At 38.6% G+C, this 20,637-nt stretch overlaps 1 protein-coding gene across 9 annotated transcripts in view; it reads left to right on the forward strand.

Annotated features, from left to right (window-relative positions):
• The first annotated feature begins 659 nt into the window (after nt 1–659).
• LOC123511214 (WD repeat-containing protein 6-like) overlaps nt 660–20,637 on the forward strand; it is a 38,561-nt gene continuing 18,583 nt past the window's right edge. The window contains exons 1-5 of one of the 9 annotated variants that reach the window (XM_045266897.1): nt 660–3,055; nt 3,371–3,549; nt 3,840–4,032; nt 4,475–4,925; nt 19,164–20,001. In XM_045266897.1, the coding sequence (XP_045122832.1) occupies nt 3,432–3,549; nt 3,840–4,032; nt 4,475–4,925; nt 19,164–20,001 (1,600 nt within the window). In that variant the 5' untranslated portion in view covers nt 660–3,055; nt 3,371–3,431. Of the gene's footprint in view, nt 3,550–3,839; nt 4,033–4,474; nt 4,926–19,163; nt 20,002–20,637 lie in introns of all 9 variants that reach the window. The other 8 variants (XM_045266901.1, XM_045266899.1, XM_045266906.1 and 5 more) reach the window with 8 other exon arrangements.

Below are 20,637 nucleotides of genomic sequence, written 5' to 3' on the forward strand. Positions count from 1 at the left end.
CAAATGTTTGGCCAATTATTGACTTTGGTAGTGTTGTTTGGAATACTGGCTTCCTGGGTGATGTTTGCATGCTGGAATCTATTCAGAGGAGGTGGACTAAAAAGGATGAAGGTTTTGGTGACCTACCATACTCAGAAAGATTATCTAGACTGAAATTGTTTTATATTAAGGGTAGATTGCTGAGAGCTGATTTGATTCAAGTGTGGAAGATTTTGAGTGATTTGAATCCTCAACTAAATGGTTTATTTTCTAGAGCCACTTTGAGTAAAACAAGAGCCACAGTTTGAAGATCTTAATGCCTCATCACTCCACTGACGTTAGAAGCCGTTTCTTCTCATTATGGGTCATCAACATCTGGAATTCTCTATCTGAAATAGTTGTGTCCACTCAATCTCTTCAGTCCTTCAAACATTTGCTTGAACAATTCCTGGGTCATCATCTTGTTAGCTAGGTCTTTTTTTGTGAGTTATGTTCTGCATCTAAAACTAGCCAACCGTTCTGCAGTCCTCCAGCAGTACACTAGTAGTTTTGGTTGGAAGATGCAGAAGAAAATGATGAGGGATCAAGACCCTCATCTTGGTAAAAAATCTTGGTAAGAAACCCCGCAGGCTGCTGGGAGGGGGAGGGTTATGGCTGGGGGACTGAGGGGGGAGGCAACCTGAAGGCAACACCACGAACAGCGGTGGTGGACCTAAATATGTTATCTTTATCATCTCACCAAGCCAAAATTAAGCCATATAGGGAAGCTTTGACTATGGGATATTAAATGGTAGACTGATAGCTGCATTATGATGCATGTTTGGTTTAAGATAAGTGAAGGAAGCAAATATCAGCTGTTAATACTGACACCTTGATTCTATAATGATCGTTATACCTATCACCTTTTAATATTTGCGTACTGTTTTCACTCTCAAATATAAAGGAAACTTAAAAATAAGTTAATTGCCTTATAAATACCCTTAATTGATGAAGATAAGGCAGTATGGAGGGTTGTGGTGAAGGCTTGCACTGCTTGTCTTGCCGCTTGGTGTTTGGTGCTGGTGCTTAATTGGTGCTTCGTGCTGCTTGAAAACTGTCATTGATATAGCAACACTTCACTTCACTTCAGATCACTTGTGTGTGGGATGGGTTTTGAGTGTGTTTACGAGTGTTTTTGGTATATAAGACTGTTTTTTTTTTTAGTGTTTATAGTTGTGTGTGGGTGTGTATGGGTCAGTATAGCCCACCGCCATCACCGCTGTTACCCGACCGCCACCACAAGACCACTACTGCCATTTTAACCAGTAGCAGAAGATATGTCTGTGAAGGCACTTTATGTGTATAATAGTATGAATGTCTATATGATAACTATCTATTACTAAATCTATCATCAATGAGATACTATACTTATAAAAATATCACATAAGGATATACTGATTACTGTGACATCTTTCTCTTCGTTATTGTGTCAGCTTTGGTTATATGCCAACGCACTATATATCAAATTGTATTTAGTTGTAAAGCGAGTGTTGGCAGCTCCCGTGGGACAAGATACGAGGTGCTTAAAAGGCAGACTATTTAATCTCACTCATTCTCTATTTCTATCGATAGACTGATGATTTATCATACTGAGGCCAATTTAATCAGAGAACTGTGATTTATGTGTATATATTTATTTTGCACTGTACATATTTCAACAATATTATGCATGTAAATAAAACTATGAAAATGTGTATGATTTCAGTCTTGTGTGATGTGATGAGAATGTTTTCCCTCTTAATGTATATGTGTAATATACGTACATGAAGAGGGTGATGCTACGTAGCCACCCTGTGTGCTTGCGAGTTATCCCTCCTTCCCCCATGCCCTGACAAAGGACAACAGTTTTGAGATAAGAGCAGGGTCCCTGTGTGAATGAAGTGCGTATGAGAACCTGGGTGTGTATATAATGTTAATATTTAAAAATAAATATGAAAAATAAGATAAATAAACATGAATAAATAAACAAATAAATAACAATTGTTTATAGAAATCCAAGAAAGTTAAAATCTTAAAAGAATAAATAAATCAATGAAAAATTACCTAATACCCATGCTAGGGAGATGGCAAAAAAAAAAAAAAAAAGTCACGTAACAAGAGCTAAGCGTGCCGAACTGAGTGAGACCCGCGACCGTCATTCTCATGATTAAATAAAACATAATTTGCCTACACACACATAATTCCTTATTTGCTGATTATACATTTACTCTTTCTATTGAATCATATAACGTAATTTATTTATTTTTCCAGGCACCAAGGACTTTTCTAGAACATTGTGTTAAAGGTGTATATATCGATATAATACCTAAATTTGCGGTATTAGAAAAATTATTTATCATATTCCAATCTACTAAGACAATGGCATCGAAGCAAAATAGTACAGCTCAAGCATGCATTTTATTAAAGGAATCCTGTGTGAGATGAGAGTATATCATTAGCTGAACCGTGCATCCATTTACATTCACTGTCATTCAGTATCCATCACAGATTATATAGTCTAGATCTTAGGACCGGGAGTCAATAATTTGTTATAAAATCATCCCATCTAGAATAGATGAATCCTGGGACACTACACCCTTCCCTGGTAACCATCAAGCAATGCGTTGGGCATACTCTGGTATTCACTAGCCGTGCTCTACTGATTCCCCCGAGAAAACGTCAAAACGATTCTGGAACCGGTTCCGCGGGCTGATGAATACTTGTCTCGGAACCGCCAGGACGTCTGCTGGTATTCATCAAGCAGCGCTCTGGCGGTTCCGAGATTCTAGTTTTCGGTATTTGCCGAACAAAGGTGGGGAAAACGCTTCAAAACGACGAAATATTCTTATAAACCATAAAGTTAATTGGCACTGTTATAAAATTATTAGAATGTCAGATTCGCGACATGACGTCATCTTACCAGAAGTTCAGAACCAAAACATTGAAAACAAACATCAATGTAATGAGGTGAACTGTTTCCTAAATTCCTCTGTCACACCACATTCACGTCCGACATGCATCGCATCCACTTCTCTCCTTCCCGATATTGCCCCTGCAGGTACCAGAATGTAGAAGATACCGTGGAACACTTCCCTCTAGCCCGTGCCTTTACTCGGTACTCACACTACCAGACCCTCCGCACTCAGCTTGTAGATGTCATCGCTTTATCTGTCTGCCTTACTAGCCGTCATTGACAGCCCTCCACCACACCGATCTAGTTATAGGTACACCTTATATGTGGCTTCTTAGAGATTACCAAACAGCTCCCTACACTGTGAACACTCACAGACTATCACCAGGGTGTATATAATCGGCAACGTTATCATTACCTTTTGCTCCCAAGAAGATGAAGAAACAGTGTTTTACTTGGTAGAATCTGAAGAGTCTGTCTGGTAGCTGTTGTGGTCTATTGCTACATTCATCATCAGCTGAGAATGAGTCGTGGGAAGCCAGAGGAAGGAAGGATGAGTGGTGTGGCTGTGACCTTCACCCACTGCCTCCTCAACACTCATATCACAGCACTAAGTGTGAAGGAAAAATTTGTATTTATTGGTGAGTATGAGTATGGAAAAATGTAGAAGGTTGAACTGAATGGAGAGAGAGCGAGCTAAGAAAACATACCTGAATAACTTAAGAATATTAGCCTCCTCCATTGCAGAAATATAGAAGCTTGTATTAAACTAAATGGAAAGTTAGTATCAGCCAAGAATATCCATCAGTTAAAAGGACAGATAAATACAGGTATAGAGATGGAACCACAAATGTAATCCAGATCCCATAAAATACAATTAGGTTAATTGTATAACAAATTTGTTAATTAAGTGGACCCTTGTTTTGCACAGGTGAGGGTCAGCACTGCCATGCTCATGATGTGCTAAGTGGGAAGCAAGTGAGCAGTACACAGGTGTTCTGTGCTGCTGTTGTGCATGGCCTTAGTGTTCAACTTGGCCCAGAGAATGATGGCTCCTATCTCCTGCTTGTCTTTGGACAGAAAAGTCTGGCTGTGTTGCTCTTTTCTCCTACCCAAGAAGAACTGTATGTATATTATATGGGTTATTGTGAAATTTTACATGTTGCATGCATACAGATGTGCATTATTGTGTAAAGTAACCCATATTTAAAGTAGGTGTTGTATCTCAGTATCTTTACTCTTGAAACTGCTTGTAAGACCATTGATCAATCCCTTTAGTGTGATGTCCTCATTGTGTTGATTGAAAGAAGAACTGCTAAGAAAATTATGTCGGGGAGCAGAGTTTTGATGTGGCAAACTCAAATAGTGTACTTCATAGGAAACCAGCTTTTTTTTTTTTTTCAATTATTGTATTTATTTATTTTATTTTATTTTATTAGAGTAATAGAATGCATAATAGAAAATCTTATATTTTTAATTTCCTTGTTTGGTAGATGTATATGGAAAAGTCTCTTGTGACATGATTTGGTATTAGATGAATATGTTATTTGATTGTACTTATTTCAGTTTTGTACTTTTGGAAGAAAGACGTGTTGAAGACTGGATTGTTGATGCTGGCTTAGAGAAGAATCTAGCACATGTTGTGATAGCGACCAGCCACAACTCTCTGCTACGATGTGAAATACCGGACTTATCAGTATGTTGTAAGATTCTCTCAAGGAAGACAAGTGGTGATGAGTTGCATTCATGTCAAGTAACAAAAAAATCAAGGCCTGTAAGTGTAGTAAGTGACATTCACACATCTGACAGGAAGGGTCATTTGTCAATAGTGGCTCAGGCAGCTTGTGTGGAAAGATGTGTGCTCTTCTCTGGACACTTGGTGATGATGACTGGCTGCTGGGAAAGTGCTGTGATGATGGCTGGCACTATGGCCCTGCAGGTTATGATTTGGGGACCATGGGCCACCAAAGACAGTGAGGGCAAGGCACTGCCTCTACACTGCCTTGAAGGGCATCAGGTGAGCACTGGTAATTGACTTTTATGCAGTGAAATGTTTCATTGTAGTATGTGTGTGCTTGTGTGCATATGTGAACTTGCTTTTGAATTTGTGTGATTTTTTTTCCATATCTGCATTTATCTAATCTCTCTCTCATTTGGTGGAGACTGTTGATGCACCCTTCTCATTCTCATTCAGTTTTTAGAAACTGATATTTCTATGGAGATATATAATGTTTAGTTAGACATTTTCTTTTTCTTATTTATTGTGTGTTCTCTCTGATCCTTTCCAATATTTAGACATTTTCTTTTTCTTAATTTTTGTATGTTCTCTCTAATCCTTTCCAATATTTTCACATGCTTTCTATATATATAACAATAATAATGATAATAATAATAATAATAATGATAATGATAATAATAATACGGTTTATTAGTAACTGCAGTACATACATACTGAAAATGTACATATGGGGATTGAGGGAGGTTTAAGATTAGAACCTTAACTTAGTTGTTTATGGTTGTTTATGGTTCGCACCATGGGGGGGATAGCATTTCATGAAGATGTACGTGTGTGTGTGTGTGTGTGTGTGTGTGTGTGTGTGTGTGTGTGTGTGTGTGTGTGTGTATTCACCTAGTTGTAATTTTACAGGGCCCGGGTATCATACTCGTGTGGCCCCGTCTCCATATCTACACACATCCAACCTTCCTTTAAAACTATGCACACTCCTCGCTGACACCACCTCCTCACTCAAACTATTCCATACCTCCACACATCTTTGTGGGAAACTATATTTCTTCACATCCTTCAAGCATATTCCCTTGGCTATCTTTTTACTATGCAATCTCGTAGTTCTATTTAAATTTTCCTCTCTCAACATCATTTGCTCATTATCCACTTCATCCAGACCATTCAACAGTTTATAAACCTGTATTAAATCTCCTCTTTCTCTTCTTTGTTCCAAGGTAAGCAAATTCATTTCTTTTAATCTCTCCTCATAGGTCATTTCTGCCAATTCCGGAACCATTTTTGTTGCCATTCTCTGCAATCTCTCCAACTTCCTTATATGCTTCTTTTTATAAGGGGACCAAACCACTCCAGCATATTCCAATCTTGGTCTAATTACCGTACTAATTAATTTCTTCATCATATCTTTATCCATATAATGAAAGGCTAATCCAATATTTCTAATCAAATTATATGTTTCTCCAAACATCTTGTCAATATGAGCCTCAAACTGCCCATGGTCTTGTATTATCACTCCCAAATCCTTTTCCTTTTCCACCTTTTTCAACACTACTCTTTCACCCATCTTATATGACCCTCTTGGCCGTCTTCCACTCTTCCCCATCTCCATCACATGACTTTTGCTCAGATTAAATTCCATCTCCCACCTCTTGCTCCACTCCCAAATCTATCCAGATCTGCCTGTAAAATTTCACAATCTTCTTCACTCTTCACACACCTACACAACTTCGCATCATCCGCAAACAAATTAATATAACTGTTTACTCCTCTGGCATATCATTAATATAGACAAGGAAAAGTATTGGTGCCAGCACTGAACCTTGTGGGACTCCACTCTCCACCACCAACCAGTCCGACTTTGCATCCCTTATTACCGTTCTCATCTCCCTCCATCTCAAGTAGTTTTCCATCCACTTTAACACTTTTCCTTCAGTCCTCCATAAATCTCTAATTTCCATAGCAGTCTCATGTGAGGTACCTTGTCAAAAGCTTTTTTAAATCCAAATATACACAGTCCATCCATCCTCTCTCTCTTGTATTTTGTCAACCACTCTTGAATAAAAGCTCAGTAGATTTGTTACACATGACCTCCCTTTCCTAAAGCCAAATTGATGATCCGATAATAACTTATGATCCTCCAGGAACCGTATCCAATATTTCTTTATCACCCTCTCACAAATCTTACCGACCACACTTGTTAAAGACACAGGTCTATAGTTAAGAGGCTCTTCCTTACTGCCTCCCTTATAAATGGGCACCACTTCAGCTCTTTTCCACTCTACTGGTACTTCCCTGTTTCTAATGAGCACCTTATAATATCATATAATGGATCTATCAATTCTTCTCTACATTCCTTCAATAATTTTCCTGAAACTTCATCTGGTCCCATCGCTTTATCATCTTTAAGTTCCTCCAACATTTTATATAACTCCTTTTAGGTATCTTAATGTCATCCATGTGCACATTTCCTTCTACATTCTGAGGCTTTACAAACATTGTTTCTTTAGTAAATACTTGTTGAAACCTATTATTTAGCAATTCGCGATATTCTTAGGGTCATCTACTATCCCTTGCTCTCCTTTTAATCTTTCAATGGACTCTCTCTTTTAAGTTTACCATTTATGAACCTGTAAAACAATTTTGGATGTTCCTTACTCTTGTCTACAATATCTTTTCAAATTTTCTTTCTTCCTCCTCCTTACCCTCACATACTCATTTCTCGCCACTCTATAATTCTCCTTATTTAGTATATTCCTGCTCTTTTCCATCTTTTCCAAGCCACATCTCTCTTTTCTTTAGCCTTAACACAAGTTGCATTAAACCAATCCTTTCTTCCTTCCTCTCTCGGTTTATACTTTGGTACAAATTTCATAACTCCTTCTTTATAATATTTCATAAAAATCTCATATTTTTTTGCACTTCTCTGATTTGTAACATCTCCTCCCAATCTAATGTTCTGAAATAATTTTTCAAACTTTCTGTGTCCATCTTTCTATAATTCAATCTACCACTCCTGTATGTCTCATCTTTCCTTCGCTGTGTTATTGCCATCTGCATTTCCATAACCACATGATCACTCTTCCCAATGGACATTTGTATTGTATATCCCCACATAGGTACACTTCTCGTGTTAACACCAAATCCAGTCTAGCCGGTTCATCATCTCCTCTATATCTAGTATTTTCTTTCACCCTCTGTTCCATCATATTTTCCATCATTAGATTAAGAATCTCTCTCCCATGCTTCCTCTCCAACACCACTTACTAGATTTTCCCAATCCACCTCCTTACAATTAAAATCTCCTACTAGTATCACCTTTCTTTTCCAGTTAATACACTTTCCAAACTCTGTAAAGTATCCTTGATCATATTGTCGTATTCCTTAATGTCCAAGAATTTGTTTTAGGAGGTACATAGGTCACCATGATTATTAATTCTTTTCCATCACTTTTTAACCTTATGCTTATCACTTCTGCGTTGTTCTTCCCATACCAAACCTTATCCACATTTATCTCCTTCTTCGTCATAATCATAACTCCTCCTCCACCTTTACCCTCTCTATCCTTTCTCCATATATTATATTTATTATCCAAATTTACCTTTGTTTTTTCATGTAATTTTGTCTCAGTCAAACACACTATATCAGGCTTCTCCACCATCATATAGTCTTGCAATTCCAATCTACTTGACAGTATCCCATCTATATTAGTATACATTACGGTCCACCCACTGCTCCCTCTAGGGGTTCCTCTGCATTCCTTCTCTCCACATACCACTTTCTGACTCTCTCTCCTATAACTCTCCAAAAAAAACTTTTCTCTTTCCTCTTCAGACCGTTCATCATTTTTCCTTCTCGCCTCTTCCAACAATTCCTTATATCTTCTCCTCTCTTCCTCATTTCTATTTTTTCTTACGTACACCTCTTTACAACCTTCTACCTCTCTTAATTTTGATGTTCTATATAGATATCCTCCCAGATTGTTGTGACTTCAGTACTACTTTAATCGGTCTCCTTACTCCTCCTTATACGGACCCAGTCTATGGATCTCTTCCACTTCTTCTTGTAGGTCTTTTTTTTCATCATCATTTAGATTTTTGAACAGATCTCTTACCGTTTTTAATTCTTCCTTAATTCTCTTAGGCTTATATGTTATATTTTGTTCTTTCATCCCAAATATTAACACACTCTTCTTCTTTTCTGCTATTTCTCTTATCAATGTTTCCTTATTCTTCATAACATTAACCAGTTCCTTGGACCTTTCTTTTTTGTCTTCCTTCAACTGATCTTTAATTATTTCTTGTAATCCAACCATCTCTGCTTCCCTCGACTCAGTCCATTGTGTTTTCTTCAGTTCCCACTCCCTTTCAAACCTTTCATTCTGCTCACTGATCATTTCCTTAAAGTCATCTTTCTCCTTTACTACTCTCTCCATTTTCTCCTCCAACCGTCTCTTGTATTTTTCAACCTCCACTCTCAAGTGTGCATTCTCATCCACCAATCGTTTTTCATTTTCCTCCAGTCTCTTAACTCTTTCCTTCAAAGCCTTGTGGAATTCTCTATCCTGCTCCTCCTCACTCCTCTGAACTTTTAATTCCTTCACCAACTCCTCAAATCTCTTCTCCAACATTACCAATCTACCTTGCATTGTTGCTCCTGTTGAAGATGGACTCATGTTTTGACTGGCCACTTTCGGTTTTGCTCCCTGGGCCTCATCGGCATATTTTGAATTTGGTAACTTATTTCTTACTGGTCTATCCATTTTATTTCACTCTTCCTGGGAGCATGTGGGTGTGTGGTGGTGTGCACTGGGGGCCAGGCCTGGTAGCTACGTGTGTGTGGTGGGATGCGTTGGCGGCTGTTATGGCTGGCCTTTGTGTGGTTCCCGCTCTGTCGTTTGGAGTGCGGAGGTTCCCACACCTCCGATCACTCTTATGTACACGCCACCAGGCTACTTTCACTCTGTACACTCGTTCACTCGCTCTGGTCGCCCTTTAGTACCAATGACGGTTCTCACTCCAAGCACATTGCTTAGCGTGTGGAGTGTTAGTTAGATGCCACTCTGAGCAGGAGGCACGTCCTCTCTCCATGGAGTGCGGAGTGTGTGTGTGTGTGTATTCACCTAGTTGTATTCACCTAGTTGTAATTTTACAGGGCCTGGGTATCATACTCGTGTGGCCCTGTCTTCATATCTACACACATCCAACTTTCCTTTAAAACTATGCACACTCCTCGCTGACACCACCTCCTCACTCAAACTATTCCACACCTCCACACATCTTTGTGGGAAACTATATTTCTTCACATCCCACAAGCATATTCCCTTCGCTATCTTTTTACTATGCGATCTCGTAGTTCTATTTAAATTTTCCTCTCAACATCATTTGCTCATTATCCACTTCATCCAAACCGCTCAACAGTTTATAAACCTGTATTAAATCTCCTCTTTCTCTTCTTTGTTCCAAGGTAAGCAAATTCATTTCTTTTAATCTCTCCTCACAGGACATTTCTGCCAATTCTGGAACCATTTCTGTTGCCATTCTCTGCAATCTCTCCAACTTCCTTATATGCTTCTTTTTATATGGGGACCAAACCACCCCAGCATATTCCAGTCTTGGTCTAATTACAGTACTAATTAATTTCTTCATCATATCTTTATCCATATAATGAAAGGCTAATCCAATATTTCTAATCAAATTATATGTTTCTCCAAACATTTTGTCAATATGAGCCTCAAACTGCCCATGGTCTTGTATTATCACTCCCAAATCCTTTTCCTTTTCCACCTTTTTCAACACTACTCCTTCACCCATCTTATATAACCTGCTTGGCCATCTTCCACTCTTTCCCATCTCCATTACATGACTTTTGTTCAGATTGAATTCCATCTCCCATCTCCTGCTCCACTCCCAAATCCTATCTAGATCTGCCTGTAAAATTTCACAATCTTCTTCACTCTTCACACACCTACACAATTTCGCATCATCCGCAAACAATTTAATATAACTGTTTACTCCCTCTGGCATATCATTAATATAGACAAGGAAAATTATTGGTGCCAGCACTGAACCTTGTGGGACTCCACTCTCCACCACCAACCAGTCTGACTTTGCATCCCTTATTACCGTTCTCATCTTCCTCCATTTCAAATAGTTTTCCGTCCATTTTAACAATTTTCCCTTCAGTCCTCCATAAATCTCTAATTTCCATAGCAGTCTCATGTGAGGTACCTTGTCAAAAGCTTTTTTCAAATCCAAATATACACAGTCCATCCATCCCTCTCTCTCTTGTATTTTGTCAACCACTCTCGAATAAAAGCTCAGTAGATTCGTTACACATGACCTCCCTTTCCTAAAACCAAAATGATGATCCGATAATAGCTTATGATCCTCCAAGAACCGTATCCAATATTTCTTTATCACCCTCTCACAGATCTTACCGACAACACTTGTTAAAGACACAGGTCTATAGTTAAGAGGCTTCCTTACTGCCTCCCTTATAAATGGGCACCACTTCACCTCTTTTCCACTCCACCAGTACTTCCCTGGTTTCTAATGAGCATCTTATAATATCATATAATGGATCTATCAATTCTTCTCTACATTCCTTCAATAATTTGCCTGACACTTCATCTGGTCCCATCGCTTTATCATCTTTAAGTTCTTCTAACATTTTATATAACTCCTTTTTTTAGGTATCTTAATGTCATCCATGTGCACATTTCCTTCTACATTTTGAGGCTTTACAAACATTGTTTCTTTAGTAAATACTTGTTGAAACCTATTGTTTAGCAATTCCGCAATAATCTTAGGGTCATCTACTATCCCTTGCTCTCCTTTTAATCTTTCAATGGACTCTCTTTTTAAGTTTACCATTTATGAACCTGTAAAACAATTTTGGATGGTCCTTACTCTTGTCTACAATATCTTTTTCAAATTTTCTTTCTTCCTCCCTCCTTACTCTCACATACTCATTTCTCATCACTCTATAATTCTCCTTATTTAGTATATTCCTGTTCTTTTTGCATCTTTTCCAAGCCACATCTCTCTTTTCTTTAGCCTTAACACAAGTTGCATTAAACCAATCCTTTCTTCCTTCCTCTCTCGGTTTATACTTTGGTACAAATTTCATAACTCCTACTTTATAATATTTCATAAAAATCTCATAATTTTTGTTGCACTTCTTTGATTTGTAACATCTCCTCCCAATCTATTGTTCTAAAATAATTTTTCAAACTTTCTGTGTCCATCTTTCTATAATTCAATCTACCACTCCTGTATGTCTCATCTTTCCTTCGCTGTGTTGTTGCCATCTACATTTCCATAACCACATGATCACTCTTCCCCAATGGACATTTATATTGTATATCCCCACATAGGTACACTTCTTGTGTTAACACCAGATCTAGTCTAGCTGGTTCATCATCTCCTCTATATCTGGTATTTTCTATCACCCTCTGTTCCATCATATTTTCCATCATTAGATTAAGGGAATCTCTCTCCCCCATGCTTCCTCTCCAACACCACTTACTAGATTTTCCCAATCCACTTCTTTACAATTAAAATCTCCTACTATTATCACCTTTCTTTTTCCAGTTAATACACTTTCCAAACTCTGTAAAGTATCCTTGATCATATTGTCGTATTCCCTTAATGTCCAAGAATTTGTTTTAGGAGGTACATAGGTCACCATGATTATTAATTCTTTTCCATCACTTTTTAACCTCATGCTTATCACTTCTGCATTGTTCTTCACATACCAAACCCTATCCACATTTATCTCCTTCTTCGTCATAATCATAACTCCTCCTCCACCTTTACCCTCTCTATCCTTTCTCCATATATTATATTTATTATCCAAATTTACCTTTGTTTTTTCATGTAATTTTCTCTCAGTCAAACACACTATATCAGGCTTCTCCATCATCACATAGTCTTGCAATTCTAATCTGCTTGACAGTATCCCATCTATATTAGTTTACATTACGGTCCACCCACTGCTCCCTCTAGGGGTTCCTCTGCATTCCTTCTTTCCACATACGTACCATTTTCTGACTCTCTCTCCTATAACTCTCCAAAAAAAACTTTTCCTTTTCCTCTTCAGACCATTCATCATTTGAGGCGCCCCGAGCCAGAGGGTACCAACCCTCAAAAATACGAAAATTGAGTTAAAGGCGGGATCATGTTGTCGAAGGGTGTAAAAGTCGTATAAAATTGTCGGCCAAGTGAAATACGACCATATGGGTACCTATACGAAGCCTCAAAGTGGAGTGATAATCTAGCGACAAACTTCTCCGATCTGCGAGCCAGAAGGTACCAACAGCAGGAGTTAAAGGCGGGATCATGTTGTCGAATGTAAAATTCATATAAAATTGTCGGCCAAGTGAAATACGACCATATGGGTACCTATCTAAGCCTCAAAGTGGAGTGATAATGCGTAAAAAGTCGCGACAAACTTCTCCGATCTCGAGCAAGAAGGTATCAAGAGCAGGAGGTGCGGCTGAGCCTCGCCTCGCTCCCCAATCAGTATTCTCGTGACTCATAGCCGCGCCCCACCTCGGCCAATCACAGCCTTTGTTTACTTTAGCCCAGAGTCTCCCCAAATCCTTCCTTCCTCCTTGCCAGGCCCATAATGCATCTTATTCTACTTTGTAAAATCATAGAAAATAAATATTAAAATACAATATCACAATCTTCTATACAGATACATCTCACACTATAATCTCTTCAGAAATGAAGAGAAAATAGGGAAATAAAACATTTTCGGGAATAAAAGTTGCACTAGGGGGAAATATTGCTTTATTCGCTCATGAAAAAAAATTCGTAAAAAATCGAGTTAAAAGCATATCGTCATAATTTTTTTACATAATGCTTGTTTTATCATACACTTTGAAAAAATTAACCTAAAACATAACCTTCCTGGGAAAAATTTTTTTCCTTCTCGCCTCTTCCAACAATTCCTTATATCTTCTCCTCTCTTCCTCATTTCTATTTTTTCTTACGTACACCTCTTTACAACCTTCTACCTCTCTTAATTTTTGATGTTCTATATAAAATGTCCTCCGCAGTTTGTTGTGACCAGTACTACTTTAATCGGTCTCCTTACTCCCTCTTTATACGGACCCAGTCTATGGATCTCTTCCACTTCTTCTTGTAGGTCTTTTTTTTCATCATCTTTTAGATTTTTGAACAGATCTCTTACCGTTTTTAATTTTTCTTTAATTATCGTAGGCTTATATGTTATATTTTGTTCTTTCATCCCAAATATTATCACACTCTTCTTTTCTGCTATTTCTCTTATCAATGTTTCCTTGTTCTTCATAACATTAACCAGTTCCTTAGACCTTTCTTTTTTTGTCTTCATTCAACTGATCTTTAATTATTTCTTGTAATCCAACCATCTCAGTTTCCCTCGACTCAGTCCATTGTGTTTTCTTCAGTTCCCACTCTCTTTTAAACTTCTCACTTTGCTCACTGATGATTTCCTTAAAGTCATCTTTCTCCTTTACTACTCTCTCCATTTTCTCCTCCAACCGTCTCTTGTATTTTTCAACCTCCACTCTCAAGTGTGCATTCTCATCCACCAATCTTTTTTCATTTTCCTCCAGTCTCCTGACTCTTTCTTTCAAAGCCTTGCGAAATTCTCTATCTTGCTCATCCTCACTCTTTTGAACTTTTAACTCCTTCACCAACTCCTCAAATTTCTTCTCTAACATTACCTATCTACCTTGCATTGTTGCTCCTGTTGAAGATGGACTCATATTCTGAATGGCTAGTTTTGGTTTTGCTCCCTGGGCCTCATTGGCATATTTTGAATTTGGTAACTTATTTCTTACGGGTCTATCCATTTCACTCTTCCTGGGAGCGTGTGAGTGTGTGGTGGGGTGCACTGGCGGCCAGGCCTGGTAGCTTGTGGGTGTGTGGTGGGGTGCATTGAGGGCTGTTTATGGGCTGGCCTTTGTTTGTTTCGTGCGCTGTCTTTTGGAGTGCGTAGTTTCCAGCACCTCTGATCACTCTCATGTACATGCCACCAGGCTCCGTTCACTCTGTACATGCGTTCACTGGCTCTGGTTGGTTGTGTGTGTGTGTGTGTGTGTGTGTGTGTGTGTGTGTGTGTGTGTGTGTTTACCTAGTTTTATTGTACAAGGTTCGAGCAGGGCTCATAGTATCCTGTCTCCATGTCTTCATATGTCCAATTTTTCCTTAAAGTTATGCACATGTGCAGGAACAACTTCATTATTCAATACATTTCACTTCTCCACCGTTCTGTATGGAAAACTGTATTTTCCAATATCCTTCACACACTGCCTCATCCTGATTTTCTTTACATGACCTCTTGTCCTTCCATCTTCTTCTGTCAACAGCACTAGGTCTTTGTTGTCTATCTTTGCAATGCCATTGACTATCTTGTACATAGTTATTAGATCTCCTCGTTCTCTTCTATCTTATAAAGTTGGTAGTCCCATTTCCTTTTGTTGCTCTTTATATGTTAGGTTCTTTAGTTCTGGCACCATCTTTGTAGCAATCTTCTGTATCCATTCCAATCTTCTTATATCTTATATAGAGCTCGGAGACCACAACACAGCTGCATATTCTAGCTTTGAATGTATTATACTTGTGATGATTTTTTTCATCATATCTTTGTCCATGAATTGAAGTGCCACTCTTATATTAGTGAACATTTTATATGATAATCCAAACATCTTGCTCATGTGTTTTTCATGGCTCAGATCTTCCTGTATAATCACTCCCAGATCTTTTTCCTCTTTAGTCTTCATTATTTGTTTCTCTACCATACTGGTCTTTTGCTCTTTCCTAGTTCCATTACATGACATTTCTTGGCATTGAACTCCAATCTCCACTTCTTATTCCACTTATAGTTCTTGTTTATATCATCTTGTAACAGCAAACAGCCCTCCTGGGTTTTGATAACTCTTAGTAGCTTTGCATCATCAGCAAATAGATTAATGTAACTGTCTATCCTATTGTGAATACCATTTACATAAATCTGAAACATAGTGGGGGCTAACACTGACCCTTGTGGCACTCTGCTTGTTACTTTACCCGAAGATGAGTATGTATCTCTGATCATGGTTCTCATCTCCCTTTCCTTCAAATAATCCCTTGTCCACTCTAACAAAGTTCCTCGCAGTCCTCCTATGTTCTCTAGTTTCCATAGTAGTCTTCCATGAAGGACTTTATCAAAAGCCTTTTTTTTTTATGTCCAGGTATACTGTGTCCACCTATTCATCTCAGTTATCCAGTCCTTCTATTACCCTCAAGTAGAAGCTTAATAAATTTGACACACATGACTGTCCTGTCCTGAACTCAAATTGTCTGTTTGTTATGACTTGTTCTTCTTCCAGATGTTTAACCCATTTTTTCTTTGATAATTATTTCACACAGCTTTCCCATAATGCTTTTAAGTGACATCGGTTTGTAATTTAGTGGCTCAGTTGCCTTTCCCCCTTCTAAAAATTGGTATTACATTGGCTCTTTTCCATTCTAGTGGAACTTTCCCTTCATTTAGGGAACTTGTGATTATATCCCAAATTGGATCCAGTATTTGCTCTTTACATTCTTTTAGCACCCAGCCTAAAACACCATCCAGCCCCATTGCCTTTCTGACATCTAGATTATCCAATAATCTTCTAATATTTTCTTTGTGCACTGTGATTTCCTTTAATCCTTGGCAATGCAATGTCCTATTTGGTTCTATAAAATCTTCTACAGTGAACACTGTTTTGAACCTCTCATTCATTATTTCACACATTTCCTTCTCTGATTGGTATGTCTTCCCTCCTTTAATTATTTTTTCTTTGGTCTCCTTGTTCTTCATTTTGCCATTTATTAATTTGTAGAAAAGCTAGGGTTTGTCTTTGCTTTTATTCACCACATCTTTCGCAAAGTTTCTTTCTTCCTCTATCCTTACTCTAATATATTTATTTCTTACATCCTTATACTACTGTCTGTTATTGTCATTTCCTGCAAGCTTTATCTTTTGCCTTTTTTGCATCTGCGCATCTAGCATTGTACCAAGTGCAAATTTTTTTTTCTTAACTCTATAAAAAGGTATATATTTCTTTACTCTTTCATTATACTTCTGTAAGAATATTTCATACTTTCTTTGTATTGTCCTTTCATACGTAATGTTTCTCCATTCAGTGTCAGCAAAAAAGTTCATTAATTTTTTTCAAAATCTGTTCTTGCATAATTTAATCTCTCTTTTTTGTAGTCATCTCTGTAACTTATCCCATCCTCTTCCTCCTGTATTTCCAGCTCTAATGTCACATGATCACTTCTTCCCATTGGACTGAGATATTGTATGGTGGGAGAGGGCTCTGGTTTCTTTGTGAATACTAACAATGGTTCTTCCTCCCTGTACCTTGCTGACTCTTCCACCCACTGGTCCATTGCATTTACCATAGTCAACTGTAACACTTCTTTGCTCCAGTGTCCACCATTATCCATTACTTCCATCTCTCTCCAGTTTATTTTTTTACAGTTAAAGTCTCTAACTAAAAGTATTCTTCCATCTCTTCTCAACATATTATCTAAGCACTTAATCACCTCTCTTTGTATGTCTTTATGTTCCTTAGTTCCCCATGTATTTATTTTAGGTGGCACATATGTAACTATGATTTTCCTTTTTCCCAATTCCTTTGTTTTGATTATTACTCCCATTACTTCCACCTTGCCCTCACCATATTGCACATCTTCCACACATATATTATCACGAACCATTATTAGCACTCCTCCTCCCCCTTTACCCTTCCTGTCTCTTCTCCAGCTATTATATCCTTCTTCCTTAAAATTAACATGGATCTCCACTCTTGGTTTTGTTTCAACAATGCACATTACATCCGGGTTTTTCTCTTTCAAATAATCCTTAACCTCCAACACGCTGGATCTATATTAGTGTAAGTCACTCTTAATTTCTTGCCTCCTCCACGACCTCTTCCTTCTTCTATAGATACCACTTCTTTAGTCTCATATCTAGAACCCTCCAGTAGAAAATCTTTTTCTTGATCTCCGTCCTTTTTTTGTTTTTTTTCCTTAGCTCAATTTCTTAGCACTTTCTCTTTTTCCCTCTCTTCTAGGTTCATATCTCTTTTTATCCAAATATCTTTATGTTCAGTATCATCGGCCAGCTTCCCTTTCCTTGTCATAATTTCCTCCACTGCCACTTGGATTCTTATTCGCATTTTCATTGGTCTCTTACCCCCATCACTAAATTTTCCCAACCTAATCACTTGCTCCACCTCCTGGTCCAGCTCCTGTGTGCTGTCCTGGACCTGTCTGATGATAGTTTTGGCCAGTTCTCTCTCCACGTTCTCTCATGAACTTATTTGGATTTTTTTCCTTCATCCCAAAAATTAAGAAAAATTTCCTCTTATTCACTGTATCTCTCACTAAATCTTTCTCCTTAATTACTTGTATTACAGCGTCTTTTGTTTTTTCTTGAATATACCTCTTTACTATCTCTGAAAATTTAACTTTTTCGTCTTCTTGTTCGTGTTTCCATGTATTTTGTAATTCCTTCAGCTTGTTTTCACCCAATCCACCTTTCACCCAGTCCTCATCCCAAGCTTTACTTTTTCCTGTTAGCTCCTTAAGGAGTTTTCATAGTCCTGACATGTTTCTTTTAGTACATGATTTTGTTTCTTTATCTCCTGTATCTCCTTTAATCCTTGACTTATTACATTGACCTTCTCACATTCAATTAATCTCATTCTCAGCTATGTGTTTTACATTGTCAATCTATCTTGCTTGTTCATTAAACTCAACACCACTTCCTTTAAGTACCTTAACTCTCTTTCTATGTTGATCAACCTCCTCATATTTCCTCTTTCGTCTCTAAATCCAGAAAATTATCCACAGTCAGTCTCCTGAGTCCTACTGGTTTTTCAATAAATTGTGGATTTTCACTTGGTAACGTTTGTTTTGATTGTGTCATGTGTCTGGCCGCACCACTCAGTTCCGTTTCTCTCTCCATTTTTTCCATTTGTACATTCCAAAAACTTATTTATTATGGAGGCAGGAGAACCCTATGGCCCCCTACCCTCCTGTACATACGTTTAGGTCAGGCTCCAACACCTGTTGTAGCTTGTTCCCTGGGAGCCGTTCAACATGTCCTCTCTGTGTGTGTGTGAGTGAGACATTCTATACTCATCCACTACTAGATTAGCAAAGGTTACATTGTGAAAGGAAATCAACCCAATTTATCTCTGCATGACTATGAACTTAAACCTGCAACTTTTCTGGTATCTGTAAGGTTCAGTACCTCATATGATATCTCTCATATTGATAGATATATTACATGTTAATTTTCAATAGCTTTTCTCTGAAGTAAGGGTCATAGTATTGTAGTGGCTAGCACACTTGGCTCACAACAAAACATTCTCAGGTTCTGATTCTTGCCTGGTCAAAAATGCAAAATGGGTGTGTCTTCTATATTGTAGTGAGATTTATTTCACATGAAATTTTTTTCACCTTCATCTTGCCTTTTTTTCAGGGATCCATTTTTTCCATCACATTTAGTTTCTCTCAAGGCCTCATTGCCACCACCTCAGATGATCGCAGCCTGAGAGTGTGGGAGGTGAGACATGAAGCAAAACTCCTTCCCCCAACCAATCCTGAAGAGGAGCAAGAGTATTGGAGGTCAGCTACAATCACTGAGAAGTTTGCAAGCTATGGACACCGAGCACGTGTGTGGCGTTCACTCATTCTTCCTTCGTGGATCATCAGTGTAGGGGAGGACTCGTTGGTGTGTGTGTGGGAGCATTCAGGGACCTTGGCAGCATCCTGGAGTGCCCATGATGGTGCCAGCATCTGGAGTGTGGTAGCCTGCGAGGATCCTTTAGACAGACTCATAACAGGGAGTAGTGATGGTAGTGTCAAGTCTTGGTGTCTGAATGCAGCTGCCCCAATAGTTGCCAAGTTGATGAGTGACTTGCCTTGGAATAATAAGTATTCTGCTGAAAAATGTTCAGCAGGGACCACAAACCCAGTAAAAGATAACATTACTACTTTTAACAACAGCAAAACAGAAGATTATAATGTACCTGAATCCCATGAACTCTTTGAAGATAATTGTACAGAAATACCATCATTGAGAACAAATCCATTATCTGTGGCAGACTTCCCAAGATGTATTTCACTAGTGGCAGAAGATATGGTATTGGTGATCACAAACAGTGGAAAACTCTACTCACACAATCCTGAGACATTTTGGCACTTAGAATATGAAGATAAGAGATTTAAAAATTATGCCATCATGGAGGCCAACCCTGATGGCAGCTTTGTGGCTGTGGGCACCCTGGGAGGCACCATGGTGATCTTACAGGTGGCAGGTGAGTGAACACTGATATTTGTGTGTGTCTGCTGGTCGTCTGCTGGTAACCCAGCCAGCCTTTTCCCCGACGGAAAGAGCTCAGAGCTCATATTGATTGATCTTCGGGTAGGACTGAGACCACATCACACACCACACACACACTGGGAAAGTGAGTACGCAACCCCTTGAGTTACATCCCCTACCTGCTTGCTATTAGATGAATAGGGGCTACACATTAAGAGGCTTGCCCATTTCCCTTGCCACTCCCAGGACTCAAACCCAGACCCTTTTGGTTGTGAGATGAGTGTGCTAACCACTACACTACACAGTATTTACTTAGTTGTATTTACTTAGTTGTATTTTACAGGAGGGGAGCCAATGCTCGTGTTGTCCCGTCTCTGTATCTCACAGTGTCTAATTTTCTCTTAACCCCTTCGCGCCGGATGTTAAAAAAGCCCGCCTGTATGATATACGGTGGTAGTAGTGCGCCGAGCACGGAAACTCGTGCAAGCTTGTCATACTTGTCGTCTTTGTGTATTATGCTGCTATTTTTTAGTCACTATATCGCCTTCGAAGAGGAAAGTGGACGCTTCTCTCTTCGAGAGAGAGAGAGAGAGAGAATGACATTTGGTAATATTTTAGATACAAGCGAGAC

This window comes from Portunus trituberculatus, chromosome 31 (assembly GCF_017591435.1).
Source record: "Portunus trituberculatus isolate SZX2019 chromosome 31, ASM1759143v1, whole genome shotgun sequence".
Taxonomy (NCBI): domain Eukaryota; kingdom Metazoa; phylum Arthropoda; class Malacostraca; order Decapoda; family Portunidae; genus Portunus; species Portunus trituberculatus.